This window comes from Balaenoptera ricei, chromosome 2, assembly GCF_028023285.1.
Source record: "Balaenoptera ricei isolate mBalRic1 chromosome 2, mBalRic1.hap2, whole genome shotgun sequence".
NCBI classification, from domain to species: domain Eukaryota; kingdom Metazoa; phylum Chordata; class Mammalia; order Artiodactyla; family Balaenopteridae; genus Balaenoptera; species Balaenoptera ricei.
Window position 1 is genome coordinate 163,066,661 of NC_082640.1, and position 23,186 is coordinate 163,089,846.

Consider the following 23,186-nt stretch of genomic DNA (forward strand, 5'->3'; position numbering starts at 1 on the left):
AGCAAACTTCAGAACTGAAACTGACAAGTCACCCCTCAAATTTCACCAGGTATCATTTAGAGAGGTGGAAACTGCTTCCTGAAGTTACTACTTTTGTGATATCTCAGTGTTGCCTTGTTTTCTAATATCTGGCTAATGATTTTTTTATATTACATCATCTGTTAAAATAATTGGTGTGATTTCTGCTTCCTTTGAACTTTGACTGCTATAACAGGGAAGAAAGGTGGTATAGACATCTGCTCAGTATGCAAATACCTAACCATTTCTCCTCTGTAAAAGACGAATAACAATACTTAACTGGAATGCTACGCATGGTTAAAGATTCATTCATCAAACATTCAATGAATGTACACTATATGTACTTTCTTAAGAATTAGAGATAAAGAGATGAAAAACTTTCTCCTAAGTTCCTGGAGATAGAACAGTAGAGACGGTTATACAGATAATGCCTTTAGAAGTCTGGCTGTGAAAGGAAACAAAGGCTGAGGAGTAGTCACAGAAGAATAAGGGGGGAGTTTATCGTTTTTAGGGTTTGGAAAGACCTAAGCATGCTTACATGAGCAAAGAGCCAGCAGAAAGGAACTGGTTGAAAACAGAAGAGAAGAAAGGAACACAGCAAGGTCTTGAGAGCTGGAAGGGGTAAAAGAAGGTGGGATTAAAGGGTGAAGGGAGTGGTTTTGAACAGAAGCAATCTCTTTTCCTCTAAAATTGGAGGACAGGAATGGACATTCACTTATAAGTTGGAGGCTACTTCTGCATGTCATGTATTAGTCAAATTCTCCAAATAATTTAGGAGTAACAAGACTGTCAATATTTTTAAAGAAAAAAAAAAAGACATGAAAAAAATTTCCAATAACCTACTGTCTGCTATCACCACTATTTCACAAAATAAGAATATTATAATACCCACAAAGATATCACATCAAAGGAAGAATACTTCTGATCTAATTCAAGTTTGAACAGTGACAGGAAACTGAGTACTTTTATAGGCAGTCCATTCCAGACAACTGCTGTCTTCCTTTTATGGAGTTAAAATTTGCCTCTTTTTAATTTTTCATGCATTGGTCTCAGGTCCTGACATATACAGCAACCCCAAATCAGTTGTCAATTCTTCTTGATAAATGCCTCTAACTCTGTAGCTAACATTTACTGAGCATTTACTATGTGCAAGGCACTGACCTAAGTACTTTACCTGTACACCACATTTAATCCTAACCTTATGAAGTGGGTACTATCTTTAGACACATTTTACATATGAGGAAACTGAGGCCAAGAGAGATTAAGAAACCTGCCCAAGATCATACAGTAGGAAGTGATAGAGCCAGGACATGAAGCCATGTAATCTGGTGTCAGACCTTAATCACTAGTATGCATTGCTTCCCACCCCTTTTTGTGTACGACAAAATTTCAAATGTTTGATGCTGTCATGTTCCCACTCAGGTCTACTCTTCCCCAGGCTCAGCTTCTGGTCTTCAGACCCATCACCCTCCTGCTCACTCTTGTAAGGACAGCTTGTGGTATACTCAGGTTCCTTCAGAATAAGCAGGATCCGGAAGTAAACATAATCCTTCTGATCAAGTCAGAGTAAGAGGAGACTCCTTTCACATGTTCTGGACATTGTCCTTAAATTAAATGCAGCTTACAATGGCAGGAAACATAACATAATGAGGTACCAACTCAAATGATGTGGCTTAAGTGTGAAGTCCTAGGAAACCTCAAATAGCAAGTACAGTCATACCTCAGAGATACTGCAACTTTGGTTCTAGACCACGGCAATAAAGCAAATATTGCAAGTCACACCAATTTTTTGTTTCCCAGTGCATATAAAACTTATACTTACGCTCTACTGTACTCTATTGACTGTGCAATAGCATTATGTCTAAAAAAACAATGAACACACTTTAATTAAAAAATTTAATTTATTTATTTAAATTATATAAAATAATGCTAAAAAATGCTAACCATCATGTGAGCCTTTACTGAGTTGTAACTTTTTTGCCGGTGGAGGGTTTGAAATATTACGAGAATTATCAAAATGTGACAGAGACACAAAGTGAGCAAATGCTGTTGGGAAAATGGCACCGACAGACTTGCTTAATGCAGCGTTGCCAAAAACCTTCAGTTTGTAAAAAAGAAAAACAAACAAACAAAAAACAGTATCTGTGAAGCACAATAAAATGAGGTATACTCCAATCTGGACTATAGAAAACCGAAGTGGGGTTGATAACTTTGTAGTCTGAACAATCTGTTAAGGGAAGAAGGCACAGCAACAGAAACATGGCCATGAAAACAGGAGCAAGGCCTGAAAGGTAAAGCGCAGCATTCAAGAACAAAAGGTGCACAAAACACTACTGGTGATGTATGCTCCTCATTTACTCAAACTCAGGAAGAGCAATGCTTTCATATATAAAAGCCACCATTCAACTGTTTCCTTTGTGACTTCAGACACAAAACTGGTCTTTAGTTCTTTAATATAGAACTAAAGTGCACAAGGCCTTTTATAAAAGTTTTAAAGCTGTTACCCCTTCCAATGTTATCAACATATACTTCAGTGCTGATAATGTACTAATAACTGTAACACAGACCTGGCCCTTGGAACAATGAAAATTAATTTTTTTTAAAGGAATTTTTCTTGCTTTTGATCCATATTTGAAATCACAAGTGCAATGTTAACTTTATGTCTTCTAGAAACAGGATGCAAATATAAAATCGTTTGGCCAAATAAGGCATTTGCAAATTTTCTAAATCGTTCATGATAATTAATCTATCAACACAATGGTCCCATGAGCCTAGAAAAAAGGTTAATAACATTACCCACCCTTCATCATTGTCTTAATTTCTCTATCTGTAAAATGAACTACCTGATATCACTAAAATTCAAAATTCTAGATTATTTAGTCTTTTAGGACTTTTGATCTCATTAACTTTAATTCTTTTCAAAAATTCAGCCTTGATGAAAGCAACAATTTTTAAGTTGTTATGCCATTTGCGAATGTAGGGATTTTGTGACTTGAGTGAACATTATGAGTTACTCTATCAATTCAAAGTGCTTCTTTTGCCAGAGTAGATGTTCAGAGCTGCAGCAGGGAGCCCAGAGTCAGTGTCCTAATTTTTGATTTGTACCTGGTTTGTCACTTTCTGCACTATAAGGCAGGCATTACTGACTCCTGTTCTATCCTTTGGGAATGCCAAATAAATGGAAATCTTAGACACGGCAGAATTCAGGAGGGGTGTGGGAGTGGAATATTTGTGTGTTTAGTTTTCTTCTTTGTCTATTTACTTGATTTTAACTCCTCCTCCAAAATTAGACAAATGATTCATTTTGCCTTCTGAGCTCAAGTGCACTCACCAGGATAACCTTGGAGTCCGTAGGCTCTCCACTTGCTTACCGGCTGAAGTCCAGCTCTGTATGCATCATGGTCACTGACTGAGGACACATTTAGGTGAGATTTGACCACCTGGCAGGAAGGAAACAGAAGTCAGTGGGCTAAAGCTATTTTACAGATTAACTGTGAGAATCTCAAACCTCTAAAGGCATTTCTGATATGGGGCAGTTAGGAGTCATAAGTTTGGGGTCCTAAACTTAGCTCTATCACTTACTTAATGCAAGACTTAGATAAGTCACTTAACTTCTTAGAACCTCAGTTTCCTCAGCTACGTACTAATAAACACAACAGAGCTATACAAAACTGAAGTAATGATGAGAAGCAGACTGACTTTGGCCTTTAAGACTATCTTTTCCTATGATACCACACCTTTGTGATTTCTTATAGGACTCTGAATTATGAAGGTGTTTGGTATATGGAATACCTTAAGTCACAATGCTATTTACTTCAGTTAGGGCTAACAAAAATGCTCCTGAGGAACTTGTACACAGATGGTATTTAAACAGAGCTATGAAGAACACCAGGCTGGGGAGGGTGAGTGCTCAAACCACTCAGAAAAAATGGTTCAATAAAACACTGGGAATGCTGTTTGCTAAAAGTACAATATTTGCTCTCTTAGATGGAACTTCAAAATGAAACTTGTAATTTTTTGTCCTTGTTAATTACTTAAAAATTAAGCTTTTAAGGGGCCTATGAAGGTTTCTTTGCATTTAAGAGTATCTTATGGATGGCTCATTAAACTAGTTGAGAAATCCAATATTCAGTCACTAAAGTAACTAAGGATATTTTAAAAAAAACAAACTATTCTTGTATTAATAATAAACTCAGGGTCTGGCTTGCCTTAGAATACCTCCAATGTTCTCTCCCCAAAAGATATGATGATCTCTTAATCTATTAACTTTGCCAAGAGTGCAGATTTCCAGACAAACTACCAACAAGTGGCTGCTGTATACCCAGTCTCTATAATGAAATGACTATCTGAAACTCTGAGAGTCCTGACCACCTAACTCTTTCAAGTACCCAGAGAACAGAATGTTTTCATTTCAAACATTTCATAATGATTTCTTAAATCGATCATACTTAATACTGCACTGTAATTCAGCAACACCCTCAAACTGGAAAGAAGTTTGTGGACCTAATCTATCATATTCTAAGCTGAATCAAACCTCTCAGCCTTTTAAAGTTTTTCTGCTTCCTCCCTTGTCAGACCGTTAGCCATCACTTTCTCCTCCGCTCTCATCTGATGTCTTATTAATGGCAACTTTCTTCTTCTCTAATTTGCTACTTTCAATCTGTTCTGAGCTGGAAATTAAATACTACCCATGTTTTTATGTACTCAACAGATAGTGCATTTACTGTGTACTTACTGTTTTAGGTACTATGCCAGATACAATGTCCCCTTCTCAGGTGGCTTCCATTTTAAAATTATGTAAGTATTACAGTAAAATATGGGAAAAAGGAGTTGAACGAAAGTCTGAGGGGTTCTCCCATGAGCCAAGTACACTATTCCTGGACTTTCTGTATGTTATTTTGACAACTCTAAGACCATCTCTGCTAACAAATGAAGTTTCTAAGAAGCTGAGTTCTAGACAAATATGATGTCACTATAGCATTCCAATTTTATTGAGCTCTATCACTAAGCTTGAAAAGAATGCCTCATCCAGCCACCTGTGGACAACACCAATGGCAAATTAGGGATCTATCTTCAGTGTTAAAGCGACTGAAAAGAAAACATACGTTATAGTTGTGATTCTCCCTGCGTCCCCTCCCCCTCCCCCCGTGTTTTCTTCAATTTCCACGAGGAATAATGCAGAAATAAGGTAGAAATAATGTATAGTGCTTGGATTCAGTTGCCCTTTACTTTCAACCTGGAGGGATTATCTCAGAATCTTTCAATGCCCTCTTTCTAAAAGTCCCAGAGAAGACGGGGCCTTTTATAGACAACGGCTTCTGGGAACACTCGGGTAATTGGTTTCTTCAAATTGTAGAGCGCTACCCTAACGTCTGCGAACACGGTTTACGGGTTTTCACACAAATCTAGGTGCAAATTCAAATGGATAGTTAATGGAAGGAATAAACACCAATTCCCAGGCATTTTTTGACCGAGGCCGCAGCCAGGAATAGCTGCGTGGAGAAACGGTCAACAGAGCCCTCCATCGCCAAAGTGTGACACTTTGTGGGCAGTTCAACTGTGCACCCATGGAAGGCGGGGGTCGCTCAATAACCATCAGCCTGGAAGCGAAAAGAGGTTAGGAGAACACTGAAACCTCTCCAAAAAGCGAGGCGTGGCGACGGAGAGGCGCGCGCCGCCCCCCTCTCCGTACCTTGTGGGCACCAGGCCCCGTGCCGCGGGCTGCGTGGGCTACCGAGAAGTCGATGACCCCTCTCAGGTCTACGGTCCCGGGGCGGCTCTGCCGGTAGAAGCGGAAAAGCTTCCGAAAGGCGTCCTCCCCAGGCTCCGCCGCCAGCGTCGCCACAGGCCCCACGGCCGCCGCCATCTTCCCCATCTCCCCCATCTCGCCGCCCGGCCTCCTTTGACCCGGAAGCTGATTTCCGTGCTCCGGATCAGGCAGGCTCTTCCGGGGTCGTGCCCTCAGGTCACTGGAGGTCCCTCATTCTGAAGATGACGGCTTCGGCAGCGAGGGCCGCAATGGCACTGCGTACGAATATCCGCCGGCCCGTTGCGTTTGTCAGAAAAATTCCGTGGACCGCGGCCTCGAGTGAGTTGGAGATGTAGTAGGGGCGGAAGTTTTAGGTCCAAGCAATCCTGAAAAACCTTGCTTTCTGCGGAGCACTTAAATCAGCGTGGTGGTTGGATTAAGGCGGCTGGGTATGCTCCTGAGCAAGCCAGTGAGTAGAAAGAAATTTTGTTTGCAATTAGCCGTTTAGGGATGCCCCTTGAGCTTTGGGGGCACGTATTCACGGTCTCTGGCCTTTCGGAGTTTAAAGGTTTAATTACTTGGAAATTTCAGACGAAGGATTTAGAAGGAGTTATTTTGACTGCAGGGTGGAGGATGGATTCAAAGTGGCAAGAAGTAGTTTCAGTGATTTAGCTCAAAGGTGAGGATTTTAGGGTAGTGGTAGAAGGAAGAGTCAGATTCACTTATGTTAACCAAACAAAATCGACAGATGGCTTGAATGGGGGAAGAGTACGGATGGGGGAAAGGGTGGAATGACTCAGGTTTTTAGCGTTGGTGAATTTCGTGATTAGAATGTAGGAGAAGCGGATCGAAAGAAGATGAGGAGTAAAGTTTAAATGTGTTTAGTTTGAAAAACCTGTGAGGTCTCCGTTAGTTGGACAGAGGACGGTGTGTATCGATGGAGAAATGCACTCTGAAACCGTACTCCTCGGGTTAGAATTCCAGCTTGGCCATTTGGTAGTTGTGTAACCTGACTAACAGAAGTAACTGGGGAAAAGGGCTCACTACCGTGCCTCAGTTTCATCATCTATAAAATGGAGTCAGTAATAACTTCCTCCTAGGATTGTTGATTGGATTAAATGAATTTATATGTAAACTGCTTAGACTTGTGCTCAATACAGAGTAAGTACTCCATAAATGATAGTTGTTTTCATGATTACAAAAATTGAAGCTCATGGGAGAGGCCTAGGCTGGAGATACAGGGCTGGGAGTAATCAGTACTGAAATCTCTCACCAACATTGATTTTTGTCAGCTGCAGTTTTGAGTTAAGGTTTTTACATATGCTTACAAAAATTTAAAAATCCATGGTCACTTTTGCAGATATTCATGTATCAGGTCAGCTCCCTTAAACAAGGAATGGAATGAGTGTAGGTAGTAGAATGGGAAATAGATCAGTTTGTGCCCCACCTTCTCAGACCACACCCAGCAGAATGTCTTGCTTAGGCCCTGTGAAACTGGAAAGGCCGAGGGGTTTCTGCAAGCATCTTGCAGATGCGTTTCCAGACCATAATGGACTTGCTCAAGATCCTCAAAGAGTGTATAAAATACGACTTTGACTACAGTCTCTCTCAGTTCATTCATTCAGCAAATGTTTAAGGAGTATCTGTTATGTGGTAGGCATTGTTCTCGGTGCTTGCAGCTGTTTTTCCATAACAGTTGTAGGTAATTTGGGAAAAGGGTTACTTTCTAGAGCTTGTTTGTTTTGGAAGTGAATGTTTTCTAGAACTTTTAATACCTGGTTTAAAACTATTTTGTTTATCCTCCAGTAATATGTTCTGTGTGAGAGCCTGATCTTGCCAACTGGTTTGATCAACTATTAGAGCACTTCAGAAGTTTAGCCCCTGTGGCTGGTTGAAGGATTACTGGACATTTATTTATTCATTCAGCAAATATTGCCCTGTTGTTTATCAATCACTGTGGACATAGTGGACTCAACACTTGGCAAGCTTATGGTATAGTGGTGGGGGTGAGGAGACTTACAAACAACAAATATAGGCAGTTTTTGAACCAGTGAGGTTTAGATGAACTAGGGTGGTGAAACAGGTAACATGAAATGTAAATCAGTGAAAGTACAAGCACTGTAGTACAGAAGAGAAAGCGATCCTGTAGTTTTGTTTTTTTTTTTTCAAATTTAATGTGTGATTTTTAATAGATCCTGTGTTGAGGGGGTAAATTTTAAAAACACATTTAGGAAACAATTTGGAAATTTAAAATATATACTGGTGTTACCAAGTCCAAGCTTGTGCTCCTCACTGCACGACAGGCCAGTAAATTGAGAGATGAGTTGTTGGGTGGGGCAAAGAATAGCAGCTTTATTCGGAAAGCCAACAGACCAAGAAGATGGTGGACTAGTGTTCCAAAGAAACACCTTCCCTGAGTTAAAATTCAGGCTTCTTTTATACTGAAAGGGAAGCGGGTAAAGACCTGGTTCCAGCCAGACTCCGGAGGGGATGTGTTAATTTCTTCTTTGGTACAGCCATTCACAGGTGGGCCTGGTCAGGACATTTCCTATAAGCTAAACAAAGGTATTTTATCTTAACACTCATTACCAGGGAGGCAGGGTTCCCAGAGATGGGCCATTATGTATAATTTAAGCTTTATAGGCAACATCCCTTTAGTGATTAACTTGTAATAGAATACAAAAGTTCTTCTCTATTACACTGGGAGTTAGATGAAATTAGGAAATTATCATTGACTTGTAAGTGTGATAATGATATTGTGGCTATAAATTATGTCTTTATTCCTAGGACAGGAGTGCTGAAGTATTGAGAGACGTAATGGGACTGATGTGTGTATCTTACTTAAAAGTGTTTTTGAAAAACTACATATATATGCATGCATATAGATATGTGTATATGACAGAGTGTTAAGAATGACTGAATTTAGATTGCGGGTGGATTTGTGCATCTCTGCTTGCAGCCAGTATGTGTAGATGTCACTACCTAATTCAGGAAGCAATTTTTTGAAGACTCCTCACTGTTTAACTGCTACACCTCAGGGAAGAGGATCTATGTTCATTTTGTGGGGTCTCTCCTCTGGCCATGCCCAATGATCACATCAATCTCCAGAGGACGGTTCAGCTTCCTATCTATGCTTCCCAGAGCTGTTAATTTGTTCTTGGTAGAGATGGACAAATTAATGTATTGTTTCTTCTTTTACTTCCTGTTCTTAGAGAACGAATTTAAATAAGTGACTTTTTGTCCTATATTGAGGTTAACATCTAGTTTCTCTATGGATCCACTGGTGTGTTGTAACGTAGTATTGTGGGTCATCACCTTTACTACTCCCAACTTTAGCACAACTACTCACACACTACACACTCACATCCCTGAAGGTCTGTGTATGCCTCAGTTTGACTCTACTAGGTGAACAATGCTTATTTTGAACTATTCTGCCTGCTGCTGCCTGCTAGCTAAAAGGTCTTCAGTATTTTCAGTGTTTCAGTATTTTAAGGTTAGGCTGCTGATTTGCATCGACAACAGAAAACAGTAGTTAGGAGAAGGAGCAGCCAGAGTTGCAGGCCAGTAAAGGCTGTTTCACAGGGGCAAGGGAAGGGTCTCTTCACAGCACAAGTCGGGCTGATGCAGTGAGGCTGCTCAGTAACCTCCTGGGAAACCAGGGGCAGTGGGCACACACCTGAAGGCTGCAGGCAGTTTGGGCAGAGTGAGGAACGTTCAGCTTTGGGGCCAAAAGGAAACCGGGAACCCTGCTGCAATCTGCGCAGCCATCCGGTCAGGGACACGCGGTACCCACTTACCCAAGTCCGGGTGGGGAGCCACGCGGCGGGGAGGAGGCCAGCGGCGGCCAGGTGGGATCCGGTAAGGATTCAGCAGAAGCTCTGGGGGAGGTGGGCTCCAAAGGTGTGCAGGAAGCCCTGAAGCTGCCGGCGCCCTCCGTGTCCCCCTCAACGAGATACACCTGGGCGCACAGCCAGAGCGCTGGAGACATTGGGGAAGCTGTGAGGCCTCAGCTGCATGCATACGGCCAAGTTTGTTGGACACCTTCGAGTCTCCAGGCCTGGTGAACTACACTGGGGGTGAACCACTGCTGCGCGGTTAAATTTGAGCCTGGGCTCCTGTGAACCTGTGAGTTCTGGTTTGCAGCTGCAGGCTGTGCAGGAAAAAGTAGCACCCACACTTCCTCGTCCCAGTCTTGCGCTTCACGCTCTTCCTGGGCGCCGAGAGCATCATGACATACCGATCCCGCACCCACCTGGCCCTGCACAGCTTCTGCAGCAGGTGTGGGGTGCAGAGTTTCCACACGTTAGTCTCTCACCCCAGAGTTTACGTCGTCACCCTGCACTTCCTGGAGGCGGGCACGCTGATCATGTAGTTTTTGATCTTTAAAATAATCTACTATTCATCTTTGAGGCCTCACAGGGCTAGTATGTTGTCTTGTTTTGCAGTAGGAGCCCAATAAAATCTGTGAATGTTTTTGGCCTGGATCTTGAAGGATAGATACAATTTAGGCAAAAGGAGATTGGATTACTGACATGTTAAAGGGAAAGAACAGCAGGCAAAGACAGGAATCCACGGGACAGATACACAGATTTTCATTTGTTGTACTAGAAAGTAACTATGGGCATGCAATGGGAAGTAAGGCAGGAAGGATAGGTAGGGTCGACTCAACAAATTTTATTAAGAGTAACAACGATTTAACCTAATGTAAACTGTAAATTATGAAAGGCAAGTAAATTGAGATTTTATTTGGAAATCTCTAATATAGCTAACAACATGCTGTACTGTAATTGTTTTTCTGTCTTCTGTGTAATCTTCTCAGGGATTATAATCCATGCGTTTATTAGCACAGTACCTGGTGTGGTGAAGACAGTATTTGCTGGGGATGAAGATTACAGTCAACTCAGCAATTTATCTGTCCATGTTCCCACCCCATCACCTCCCCAAATCTAGTACATTACAATTTTATAATCAATACTATAGCTGTTTCCTAGATCTTAAGGCTTCAAGGGAATACAAAGTAACTCCTGTTCACAAGAAGTTTGGGAGCTCTAGGAGCCCTTTTGGTTTCTGTATCAATCTAGGATGGAGGATACAAAATTAACAACTCTTAATAGTTTTCTCTTCTTATACAGGTGAACTGAGAGAACACTTTTCACAGTTTGGCCATGTACGAAAGTGCACTGTTCCTTTTGTGAGTATTTTTAAAAAAAGTAATAATGTTATCCTGTAATTCTTGATTTTTTTGTGAAAGCATTATCAATTTATAGAATTTGTAATGAAGTGAAGCTGTTCAGTCTTTGTTGATTAAATTATGGGTGATAGTGGTTTAAAAAAATAAATCTTATCCTAGGTATTTGAGGTATTTGTGTTAGTTTTTTATTGTTGCATAAAATTATCACAAAGTTAATGGCTCAAAACAACACACATACATTATCTCACAGTTTGTACAGATCAGGAGTCCAGGCATAGCTTTGCTGGGTCCTCTGTTCAGAGTTTCACGTAGCTGCAATCCAGGTGTCAGCTGGAGCTGCAGTCTCATCAGAGGCTCAAGTGGGAAAGATTGATTTCCAAGCTCCCTTAGGTTGTTGGTAGAATTAGTCTTTCAGCTGTAGGACTGGGGTGTCTGCTATCTTGCTGGCTTTCAGCTGGAGGCTGCTCTTAGCTCCTCGGAATTGCCTGCAGTTCCTTGTTACCCAGCTTCTCTCCTATGTGGCAGCTTGCTTCAAAGTCAGCAAGGGAGTTTCTCTGGTCTAGTCCCAACATGGCAGCTTGCTTCAAAGTCAGCAAGGGAGTTTCTCTGGTCTGGTAAGACAGTTTTATAATGTAGTCTTTGGAGTGACACCCCATCATCCTTACTATATAACCTGATCAAGGGAGCAATAGCCCATCACTTTTGCTATATTCTTATGGTTAGAAGCGTGTCGTAGGCCTTGCCCACATTCAAGGGGAGAGATTATACAGGGTCAACATGGTGGGACACATGGAGATCTTGGGGCTGTTTTGGAATTTTTGTCTATTACAGTGTTGTAATAAGGACTTCAGAGAGTAGAGGATAATTTTATCATAAAACTAACTGGTGGAGAATATTTTAACCTTCATCCTCATTGAGTTGAGTGCTTTTTGTGTGTGCTTATATTCGTTACATTTTCATTGCCTCCTCATGAGGGTTTAGAAATCAATCTATAGGGAATTCCCTGGTGGTCCAGTGGTAAGGACTCTGTGCTCTCACTGTGGAGGGCGTGGGTTCAATCCCTGGTGGGGGAACTAAGATCCCACAAGCCTTTGGGGTGTGGCATAAATAAGTAAGTTAAAAAAAAATGTAATGGAGTCCTTTAATTCCAAAAAAAAGTCTTAAAAAAAAAGAAATCAATCTACAGATTTGTTGTTGTACTTTATCCTGGGCTATATTTTTCTGTGGACTTTCTAGATTACTGTTTTTTGGGGTGTGTGACGTGAGTACACAGAGAGTTTACACATGCTTCACTAAAACTGCTTTTTTCCTCATGGCACTGAAAAGGCTGTGGTAAAGTATCAACTTAAAGCAACTTAAATTCTTAACGCTTGGTTTAATGTTACTTGGCTTCCAAAGATCTAACAGATTATGCATATCCAGTGCTAGTAAAGGTGTAGGGAAACTGGTACTGCAATTGTTGAGAAGTTAACTGATACCTTCACTGAAGGGTAATTTGGCAAAATCTATTAACAATAAGAATTTGCCTTTGCTTTGATCTAGCAGTTCCATTTCTAGGAGTTTATTTTACAGAAATGTGAGGTCAAGAATGTTCAAAACAGCATTGTTTAATAATATCGTAATTGGAAAGAACCTAAGTGTTCGTCAGTGGGGTTGGTTAAATAGATACTAATTCATTGATACAATGGGATTTATAGTTGATTAAAAAAATGAGGCATGTGTATTACAGACATGAAAATCTATAAGCATAAAAAATAGTTTTAAAAGTGTATGAAATTTGTATTTTTTGAAAAGCATTTAAAAAAAAGTTTCTTGGGAATTCCCTGGCGGTCCAGTGGTTAGGACTCTGTGCTTCTACTGCAGGGGGCAAGGGTTCGATCCCTAGTGGGGGAACCAAGATCCCTCATGCCACTGGCCAAAAAATAAATAAATAAATAAAAATATTAAAAAATAAAAAGTTTCTCCAAAAGGTAACATTTTTCTTGGTTGCCATTTCCCTGTTAAAAGAATTTAGGACCTGGAGTTAACAGATTTTAGATTTAAACATGAGAAGGTTTTGATTCTTGGGAAAATTAAGTAATGTGTAACAGGAAGAAAATTCGTTTCTAGTAACAAGTTCATTGTACTCAAGTTAGAAATCCAGGTTCCAATTTTAGATACATAGTATCTAAATTTTAGCACAAAAATGTTAATGCCTTTACAAATGGAAATGGCCCAGTGGAGTAGAGTGCTTTAGAAATCGTCATGAGGTAAGGAGTGAATCACTGGGACATTAGCAGAAACTTTTCCTGTGTTCTAGGTTAATACTTATAAACTTACCTTCCAGGTATATGGGGGCAATTTCCAAGAATGTGTTTTTGGGGGCAGAGCACAACATAACTTTGTAACAAGACTGATGATGTACATTGAGTGAATAGACATCTTGGCATTTTTTACATAGAAGGGCTGGAGGGCTGGGCAGGGTACATCTAAGCACACTAGAATCTCTGATGTATAAGACATATAGAATCTGATGTATAGGTTGAATGATAAGCACTCTGTCTTTTGCACAAGGGAAGTAGCAGAACTGCTTAAATTATCCAGAAGTCTAGAACTAGGTAAATAAAGGTAACTTTTTTTTCCTTTTTCATTAGGAGCATGTGATGATTAATGGTGGTAGTTGTGATGAGGGTGGTTAGTCTCAGAAATTACTAGAAATGCACCTAGGTTTTAAGGGTTAATTTTCTAGTTTCTAGAAGTGAAGAAGTTAGAAACAGGAAGAGTACTTCTTTATGTGATCAAAATTTTGCTTGACTATTGCTGTTAATGGTTTATATCTAGAATGACACAGAAAGCTCTTTACTCATATTTTATTTCTCCAGTGGCAGTAGAAAAGCAGAGAGTGTTATGATTAACAGAGATTAAGCTTTGGGTAAATAGGAGAGTATTTGTATTAAAGCAGGGTTTTTGATATTAGAATGTCTTTTACTCCATTTTGGCAGATGAAAAAGTTGGTAGTTTGATTTGGAACTCCTGGAAACTTTCTCAAGTTCATGATTATTAATCTCTTCCTAAATTTTGAATTTTTAGGACAAAGAGACTGGCTTTCACAGAGGTATGGGTTGGATTCACTTTTCTTCAGAAGAAGAACTTCACAATGCACTACAACAGGAAAATCATGTTATTGATGGAGTAAAGGTAAATCTTTTTCTATATCATGTCATGAGCTTTCTGTATATCAGTTAAATAGGTCAGAAGTGTGAAATGACAGGGACTTTGGAAGATTTGTAACTTAATGTTTATTAAAGAATGGTGGTGGTGGGAGAGTGCCCAGTTCTAAAAGGTCTGGAAAGGGAAGTACAAGAAGACACTTTAATGGTTAGCAAGGTATATGCAACACAGAACAGTGGAAACAGCAGGGAGACCCTGGTTGAAATCCTGGCTTTTCTACTTACTATGTGACCTTGGGCCAGACTGATTTACAATTTTTAATTGAAGTTCAGAGAGTCTTAAGTACAAGGAACAAATAACATACTTTGACTTCCTGGTGCTGACTCCCTAATAAAACAACAGTTTTCAGTTTTAATGTTTTTGCAGACATTGCCTTTCCTTACAGTGCTTATGTGATTTTCTTTTTTTTTTCCCCCAGCTCCATGTTCAAGCTCAAAAACCCAAAGCTTTGCAAGGGGACCAAACATCTGATGAAGAGTAAGATTTTTGAGACCATCACTGCCTATTAAATAAACAAAACTGGAAATTTTGTCTAAATGTTTTTATTGGAAACAGATAGCTGCACCAAGCAAGAGCTTACTTTCCCCACTCCAAATTAAAATAGAGCACAACAGGGGCAAACATCATTTGGCAGGACAGTTCCAATATGTGAACATCCTTCTTTCTACGCACTGTGGTTGGGGTAACTTTATAAGCAGTCATTCTTAGACAAAATATTAACCCCAAAGTACTAATGTCACTCGAAAGGAAGTGGCCTTAATTTCATGTGTGGGGTAGTATGTTCTATAAATGCCAAAAGGTGGGAGAAGCACAAACACAACCCATTCTAAAAAAACTAAATAATTCAAAGTAGAATTTTTCCATCCCCCCCCCCTTTCTCCTATAAAAATCTGGCTCTGACACCCAGATTTAGTTTTTATCCTGGCCATTTACAAAGTGTTCCCCCATATGACTTGCATCATTAGGGTTATGAATAACAGTTCATTCACTCTGCAGAAAGTATCTACTCCTTTCTCCTCTTCTTGCCTTCATGCTCATGTTCCTTGGGGCGGCTGCTATCTGAGGGTCTTTTAGAGCCACCGTGCTGTTTGGCTTCTTCCAAAAATTTGTCCAAACCAAAAGGATCCTCCTCAAACTGAACTGGTCCTTCTCGGCCTCTTTGTCTACGGTCTGAACCAGAAAACTCCTTATCGGGAACAAATCTAGGGAAAAAGAGAAACAACCATGAACTACTTTGTTTTCACTGGTGCAGACATAAACTAAACTGTCTGCCTTGGTACCTGTTAGTCTTTATTCTGGCTTCTAGGTCATCACCATACATGTCCTTGTCCAGATTTTTACTGGGCCTGTAAATATTCTGGGCCATATCTTTACCACCTCTCCAGGCTTGATCGTAAACATTGTAAATTTCATCTTCTCCACCTGCAAAACCACTGTCCATACCCTGTGGAAAAATAGAGGATGTTAAAAATGTACATGTTATTATTTATTAAAAGTTGAATCTGATTACATTCTTGTGAAGAGTAAAAACCCTTGCTCATTTATAGCTCACATTTTCAACAATCTGAACTGCAAATAAAAAGGTCATTAAAGAATGGTCACAAAGTCCATTAACTTTTGTTCATACCACCTTTGGGTTCTCAGATTAAATATGGTATTCATTAACAACTGACTGCTTTGGCGTAGTGGTCTTTAAAATTGGAGGATACTAGTATGTTAATTTCCTTTTCCCTGAGGATTGGTATTCATATCAACACTTAATATATGCTATTTCTAGACTCTTTGTACCTTGGATTGGTTGAAGAGCCTTTGGTCATACTGAACGTCATTGGAAGTCCGAGGATTGGGCACACCAAGAGCAATGACTTCACTGATATCTCGATTTTCATTTCTCTGCAGTTTCGACCTGTTTTGAAATACCATGCCACAAACTGAAAATTCTTCACAAACAAGTTGAATTTCCACTTAAATACAACCGATATCAGAAGCAGAGTAAATATGTACATTCACACCTTGTGAATATATATATTCCTTGATAATGCATAACGAGGATGGCAGCTCTTAAAGCATTTCAGATACATGATTATAAGAGATAGGGTTTTACAGTTAAGCATTCCTGATAGCAGAAAAGAACTGCTAAGAGACTCTTTTTTTTTCTTTGAGATAAAATTGGTGTATAACATTTTATAAGTTTCAGGACTACGACATAATTCGGCATCTGGACGCCTACACAGAGTGACCATCACCAGAAGTCTAGATACTGTCCATCACCACACACCTGACCTTCAGCCACTTCACCAATCCCTCAATCCCCTTCCCCTCTGGTAACCACCAATCTTAATCTGTTTTCTGTATCTATGAGTTTGATTTTGTTTTGTTTGGTCATTTTGTTCTGTTTTTGTAGACTTCACATGAGTGAAATCACACAGTATTTTTCTTTCTCTGACTTGTCTCACTTGGCATAATACCAAGGTTCATCCATGTTGTCACAAATGGCAGGATTTCATTTTTATGCCTGAGTTGTATTCTAGTGTACACACACATGCCCCAGATCATCTTTATCCATTCATCTGTTGCTGGGCACTTAGGTTGCTTCCATATCTTGGCTATTGTAAATAATGCTGCAGTGAACACAGGGATGCATATTCTGTTTTGAATTCGTGTTTTTGTATTCTTCAGATAAATGCCCAGAAGTGGAATAGCTGGATCATATGGTAGTTCTATTCTTAATTTTTTGAGGAATCTCCATAGTGTTTTCCATACTGACTGCACCAATTTATATTCCCACAAACAGTGCATGACGGTTCTCTTTTCTCCACATCCTCTCCAATGCTTGCTATTTCTTGTCTTTATGCTAAGAGCCATTCTAACAGGTGTGTGGTTTTAATTTGCATTTCCCTAATAATTAGTGATGTTATCTTTTCATGTGCCTGTTGACCATCTGCATGTCTTCTTTGCAAAAATGTCTATCCAGATCCTCTGCCAATTTATTTTTTTATTTTTATTTTTTTTAAAGTTTTTTTTTTTTTAATTTATTTTATTTATTTATTTTTGGCTGTGTTGGGTCTTCGTTTCTGTGCGAGGGCTTTCTCTAGTTGTGGCAAGCGGGGGCCACTCTTCATCGCGGTGCGCAGGCCTCTCACTGTCGCGGCCTCTCCCGTTGCGGAGCACAGGCTCCAGACGCACAGGCTCAGTAGGTGTGGCTCACGGGCCCAGTTGCTCCGCGGCATGTGGGATCTTCCCGGTACAGGGCTTGAACCCGTGTCCCCCTGCATTGGCAGGCAGACTCTCAACCACTGCGCCACCAGGGAAGCCCTCCTCTGCCAATTTAATTGGGTTTGTTTTTTTGTTGTTGAGTTGTATGAGTTCTTTATATATTCTAGATATTAATCCTTTGTTGGATATATGATTTGCAAGTATCTTCTCCCATTCAGTAGGTTGCCTTTTCGTTTTGATGATGGTTTCCTTCACCTTGCAGAAGTTTTTAGTTTAATATAGTCCCATTTATTTATTTTTCCTTTTGTTTCCTTTGCCTTTGGAGTCAGATTCACAAAAAACATTGCTAAGACCAATGTCAAAGAGCTTATTACTACCAGTGTGTTCTTCTAGGAATTTTATGGTTTAAGGTCTTACATTCAAATCCTTAATTCATTTTGAGTTAATTTTTGTGCATGGTGTAAGACAGTGGTCTAGTTTCATTCTTTTGCCTGTAGCTGTCCAGTTTTTCCAATACCATTTACTGAAGACTGTCCTTTCTCAAAAGAATCATTCTTGATATGGAAGTCTTTAATATAAGCAATCACCTTGTAATGCATGCTAAGATATGAAACTGTTATGGTCTATATCTGCTATTATTATAAAGGGTTAGGGGGAGTAGATGCAAATTAGATGTATCACACGAATCATTTTCAATAAGCTTGAATCAGTTCTTTTACCTAACCACATTTAGTAAGTTTATCCTATTAGAATTCTGAGGTAAACATGTCAATGACTGGATTACTCAGTATGATTTTTGACATTCAGATTAACTTAATTCCCTTGCTGTTTCAGTATATATGCAGTCTACATCGCAGTGATACCATGGTAACCTCATCACTTATTTTACTAGAGGCTCAGGTCTTAAAATGATTTCTATAGACAATCTAATTTTCATACAATCACAAGTTTAAAGCTTTTCTATGTTATCAATTCTCATAGTCACTTTACTGGTTTTAAGGGCTCAATTTATCCAGAGCCATCTTGATTTTTACAGCTTAGGAATTTCAGACTAAGAGTGTTATAAACTGTGCACTTTGATACTCTGTTCCTCTCTCCTACACTGTACATTTAAACACAACTCTAAATTCAGATTTTCTGCTTCTCCATGACTTCACTTATTCAGGGAGATGAAATATGTCATTAAACAACAAAGAACACCACCAGCAGGAATCTGTTTAAGATATGACTTGAAAAAATAGATTGTATCAGCTAAGAGGAGGATGAGAGCATGGAAAACTGCTTATTTGGAAAGAAAATGTTTTACATTTGCATTTAACCCTTACTCAGAATTCCACCTCTGTATTACAGCATTTCTTCAACTTTTCAGCAATTTGTCCTCGGCCTTTGGTGAACCACAAACTTCACTAATCCCTACTTTATTCCCAGTCTCCATACATGTATTTCCTTTGTTCTTTACAAGTCTGTACTTATTAAGAGCGCTCTGTCAATTTTCCTAAGTAATTTCAAATGACAGCTCTGTCTTTCTGAATTTTAAGTGAAACTGCTCATGAAAAGAGGCTGACTTTCACTTCTTACAAAACCTGCTCTTCTTCCCCACTGTACTTGGTACAGTACTCTGCACGTGAAAGGATCTCAATAAAGGTACAGAAGCTTATTTCCTGTCTAGAGGAATAGGCACATGATAAATTTGTCTCACCATTTGAAACAGGAAAGGAACAGACCAGAACAGGCATATCCACGACTTTCTATTCACAAACATGATCTCAATTCCCTTTTCTATATCCCTATCATTCTCAATTCTAGCTGACTCTACATGGTAATGGAAGAAAAGATAACTTCCATGGATAGTTAGTTCTTCTGCTAAGACAGAGTAAGCAGTTAAGTACAAGAAAATAAGTGCTGATTTATTAAGTTATCAACCTGAAGAGGAAAGAGAAGCAAACTGGTCTTAGTGCACTAAACCTCCTCTCTAAAAGGTTCACAGAGGCCACTCTTCATAATTCGTATTTATCTCAAATAGTACCTACCTCTTATCTGGAGCGGCCCTGGAAAGATTCCGGTCGTGCTGTCTCTCTTTTCGCCTGTCATGCCGGATTTCATCCCTCTCACGTGCCTCCCCATCCTCTGTGTGGACACAGTTGAAAATTACTTTATCACTATATTACCCATTAATATTTTGAACAAGAGAATATTCTTTAACCTTAGACAGAAAAATCCATGAATTTCTTTGTACTCACATTCAGCCCTTCTAACCTTACTTGCAATTAATTTAAATCCAACGGTATTGGTTTAATTTTTGAATGTGAATTCCAGAATCATGAATGCAGCTAAAGTGTTTAGGCATAAAGTGTACTGATATCTTTATGAAACACATCAAAGTAGTATGGTGGATTGACAGATGGAGAGAGAGCTGGGTAGGTATGTGATAAAGCAAATTTAGCAATGCTAATTGTTTTTAAATAAATGTTAACTGTAGAATCTAGGTGGTGGAGATATGGGTGTTCATTGTACAATTCTTTCAACTTTTCTATGTGTTTTAAAATTTTCATAATAAAATGTCAGGAAAAAGAATTATGCAAAGTTTATCCTTATATTTTCAAAGACTGACTTCGAATAAAGAACCTTTTGCTCATGGTACACTGGGGCTGGCTGCACCCTGATCTGTATCTATTGTGTTTATGTCTATCTTCATTTTCTCTGCCCTCTCCAGGCTGAAGGGATATAGTGTAGATATAGAAGGAATACAGTGTACAGCATGAGCTTTGGAGCCAGACTGGATTCAAATCCTGTTTCTACAACAGATTAGCAATGGGAAATTGTGCCGATGACTTAACCCCTCTGAGCCTTCGTCTCCTCCTCTGTAAAACAGTGATAATAATAGAACCACTGCATAGGGTTGCTGTAGGGATTACATAAGGTAATACACGTAAAGTGCTCAGAGCTGTGCCTGCCATGATAAACACTCAATAAGCGTTAGCTTTTATTAATATTTGGCAAGATATTTTTAAAATTTTTAACTAATTTCTCAAGAACCATTCTTTTTTTTTTTTTTTTTTTTTAATCAGTTTAGAGAACTTAGATACAGGGAAGTTTTTACTCTGAATTACCTTCAGTGGCTAGGTTACAACAGGTAGGTTTTTATATCTTGCCTCATTAAGACATTTATGTATGATTCAAGGAAGTGGATTACTACTTATAACCTTAGTCACTTCCCTATAGTTGAACTCTAGAGTCCTATAACCAATTGCCTGCTTGACACCTCCATTTTAAACTTAACATGTCCACAACTAAACTCTTAATCTTTCCCTCCCAAATCTCTTCCCCCTGCAGTCTTCTCAATATTAGTAAATGGCAACTCAATCCTTCTCAAATATTTAGATCAAAAGTTCTAGAGTCATCCTTGACTCCTTTTCTGTCATTCGTCTACCAAATCCATAAGCAAATTTTGTCAGCTCTACTTCCAAAATACCTCCAGTATCTGACCATGTTTTCACTACCTCTCATTATTATCTCTCATCTGGATTATTGCAATAGCTTTCCAAACGGTTTCCCTGCTTCTCCAAATGACCATTCCACAGCCTTGTAACATATGCAAGATCATGTCACTCTGCTCAAAACTCTTCAAATTGCTTCCCTTGTTACTTGAAGTAAAAGCTATGTTCTTACAACGACTAAAAGGCATACATGATCTGGCCACTTTGCCCTAACTACTCTGACACCTCATCTCCTACTGCTTAGCTTTCTCAGTCTAATCCACCCATACTGGCCTCCTGCTTTTCCTTGAACACACCAGTTATACTCCCAACTCAGGGCTTTTGCACTTGCTGTTCCTTCTATCTGGGATGCTCTTCCCTCAGATATCCACATGGCTCACTTCCTTACTTCCTTCAAGTGTTTATGCTAATGTTACTATCTCAGAAGTGAGGCCTACTCCGACCGCTCCCTCCTTCTGGCACTTTTATACTCCTTCTCTGTTTTATTTTTCTCCATAGCTACTATCACCTTCTAATATACTACATGACTAACTTTTTTGGGTCTGTCTACATTCACTAAAATGCTCACTGCTATACCCCTACCTGTCTAGTAGAAAACTCTGTGTCTAGAAGAGAGCCTTGCACACAGTAGGTGCTCAATATGAACTGAATGAATAATTACACTAGGATTTATTAATGAAAGAAAAACCACGCTCATAATTTTCTTGAATTAGAATTAGTCTTCTCATTCTAACTGCATTAATATACCAATGTAGACCACTAGAAAAAGCCAGAGAGAAAATACTGGCAGATTTAATGATCAAAGGCCGACAAGATAGAAAAACTCTGGATTAGTTTACCATGTGGGAGAGATGAATTATTCAGTTGGAGATCAGATTTCTCTTTCTAAGTTTCAAGAAAACTAAAATAAGAGAAAATTAAGCCTATCATTTGAGTAATATGTGATTTTTAAAAGTATACTGCTCAGAACTTTAAAAACTTCTGGTGCTCTTGCATATTAGAGGCCCACATTTAAATACACATTCTTTATTTTCTACTGCTTCAGCTTAATAAGGCAGAAATTACTGTTTCACTTCTACATTATTTCTGAAATATCTATATTTTCTTTATATGTATGTACTGCTTCTGTATGCAATAAAAAACAATAGAGATTTTCTAAAATGAGATAGATATTACTCACAATGCAAATTCAGTTTAGTAATGAGTATGTCATACCTTTTTCCACATGGGTTTTGATCCCAGCTCTTCTCTCCCTGGCTTTCTGGGCCATTTCTCTAAGTTTCTCTTCATGTTTCTCCTTTTCTTTTTGAGCCATCTTTCTCTCTACTTGAGCACGCATTTCCACAGCTTCACGAGCCTGTTAGTAAAGTCAGATGTTAAATAAGACACTAACGGGGATAAAGAATTACAGCTGTCATGTAACTCTCTGACTAAACTCTGGCTTGAAAGAACAGTTATAAAGAATTCAAATTTGTTATTGCTGATTAAAACAAAGATTCTTGTCTATAAAAAGATAACTTGCCTAGACGACATTGCAAATTTAGCTTTTTCACTCAGAGAAATGTTTTAGTGGTTGAAACTATAGTGACCCCAATCAATCTTGTAAGTCAGTATTTCACTAGTGTTTTCTCAGAAACAATCTAAAAAATAAAATTAAACAAGATTCCAGTAAAGCAATTTTCAATATCAATAACAGGAACTGGTTATATTCTCAAAATCAATCAGACCAAATCAAGATAAAGCCTTAGAGAGCAGAAAGCAGAAGCAAGAAGAATTACAATTCTGCAGCCTGTGGAACAAAAACCACATTCACAGAAAGACAGACAAGATGAAAAGACAGAGGGCTATGTACCAGATGAAGGAACAAGATAAAACCCTAGAGAAACAACTAAAGGAAGTGGAGATAGGCAACCTTCCAGAAAAAGAATTCAGAATAATGATAGTGAAGATGATCCAGGACCTCGGAAAAAGAATGGAGGCAAAGATCGAGAAGATGCAAGAAATGTTTAACAAAGACCTAGAAGAATTAAAGAACAAACAAACAGAGATGAACAATACAATAACTGAAATGAAAACTACACTAGAAGGAATCAATAGCAGAATAACTGAGGCAGAAGAACGGATAAGTGACCTGGAAGACAGAATGGTGGAATTCACTGCTGCGGAACAGCATAAAGAAAAAAGAATGAAAAGAAATGAAGACGGCCTAAGAGACCTCTGGGAAAACGTTAAACGCAACAACATTCGTATTATAGGGGTTCCAGAATGAGAAGAGAGAGAGAAAGGACCCTAGAAAATATGTGAA

General features: G+C 39.1%; 3 protein-coding genes across 6 annotated transcripts in view; 1 reads left to right on the plus strand and 2 right to left on the minus strand.

Annotated features, from left to right (window-relative positions):
* Window positions 1-5,908, minus strand: part of ALKBH1 (alkB homolog 1, histone H2A dioxygenase) — a 37,391-nt gene extending 31,483 nt beyond the window's left edge. For all 3 annotated transcript variants that reach the window (XM_059914758.1, XM_059914759.1, XM_059914757.1), the window contains exons 1-2: window positions 5,711-5,908; window positions 3,350-3,458 (exon numbers count right to left, since the gene is read on the minus strand). In XM_059914758.1, coding sequence (XP_059770741.1) covers window positions 3,350-3,458; window positions 5,711-5,902 — 301 coding nt within the window. In that variant the 5' untranslated portion in view covers window positions 5,903-5,908. The remainder of the gene's footprint in view (window positions 1-3,349; window positions 3,459-5,710) is intronic.
* Window positions 5,909-5,956: 48 nt separating this feature from the next.
* Window positions 5,957-14,697, plus strand: SLIRP (SRA stem-loop interacting RNA binding protein). Of its 2 annotated transcripts, none has more exons than XM_059914760.1 (4): window positions 5,957-6,106; window positions 10,882-10,958; window positions 14,028-14,135; window positions 14,587-14,697. In XM_059914760.1, the coding sequence occupies exons 1-4, from the start codon at window positions 6,010-6,012 to the stop codon at window positions 14,647-14,649; spliced, it is 345 nt and encodes a 114-aa protein (XP_059770743.1). In that variant the 5' UTR covers window positions 5,957-6,009; the 3' UTR covers window positions 14,650-14,697. The 2 variants fall into 2 exon arrangements, with proteins under 2 accessions (XP_059770743.1, XP_059770744.1); XM_059914761.1 differs by having other exon boundaries at window positions 5,959-6,106; window positions 10,900-10,958.
* The window catches only part of SNW1 (SNW domain containing 1), a 35,147-nt gene continuing 26,655 nt past the window's right edge, over window positions 14,695-23,186 (minus strand). Inside the window, exons 10-14 of the mRNA XM_059914756.1 lie at window positions 22,097-22,238; window positions 19,415-19,511; window positions 15,957-16,074; window positions 15,449-15,612; window positions 14,695-15,370 (exon numbers count right to left, since the gene is read on the minus strand). Coding sequence (XP_059770739.1) covers window positions 15,172-15,370; window positions 15,449-15,612; window positions 15,957-16,074; window positions 19,415-19,511; window positions 22,097-22,238 — 720 coding nt within the window. The 3' untranslated portion in view covers window positions 14,695-15,171. The remainder of the gene's footprint in view (window positions 15,371-15,448; window positions 15,613-15,956; window positions 16,075-19,414; window positions 19,512-22,096; window positions 22,239-23,186) is intronic.

Excerpts from the sequence above, each read along its gene's own strand:
- SLIRP (XM_059914760.1), top strand. The coding sequence starts at position 6,010 with ATGACGGCTTCGGCAGCGAGGGCCGCAATGGCACTGCGTACGAATATC. Across the intron at positions 10,959-14,027 it reads GAAAGTGCACTGTTCCTTTT|GACAAAGAGACTGGCTTTCA; the intron begins GTGAGTATTTTT and ends TTGAATTTTTAG. Across the intron at positions 14,136-14,586 it reads ATGTTATTGATGGAGTAAAG|CTCCATGTTCAAGCTCAAAA; the intron begins GTAAATCTTTTT and ends TTTTTCCCCCAG.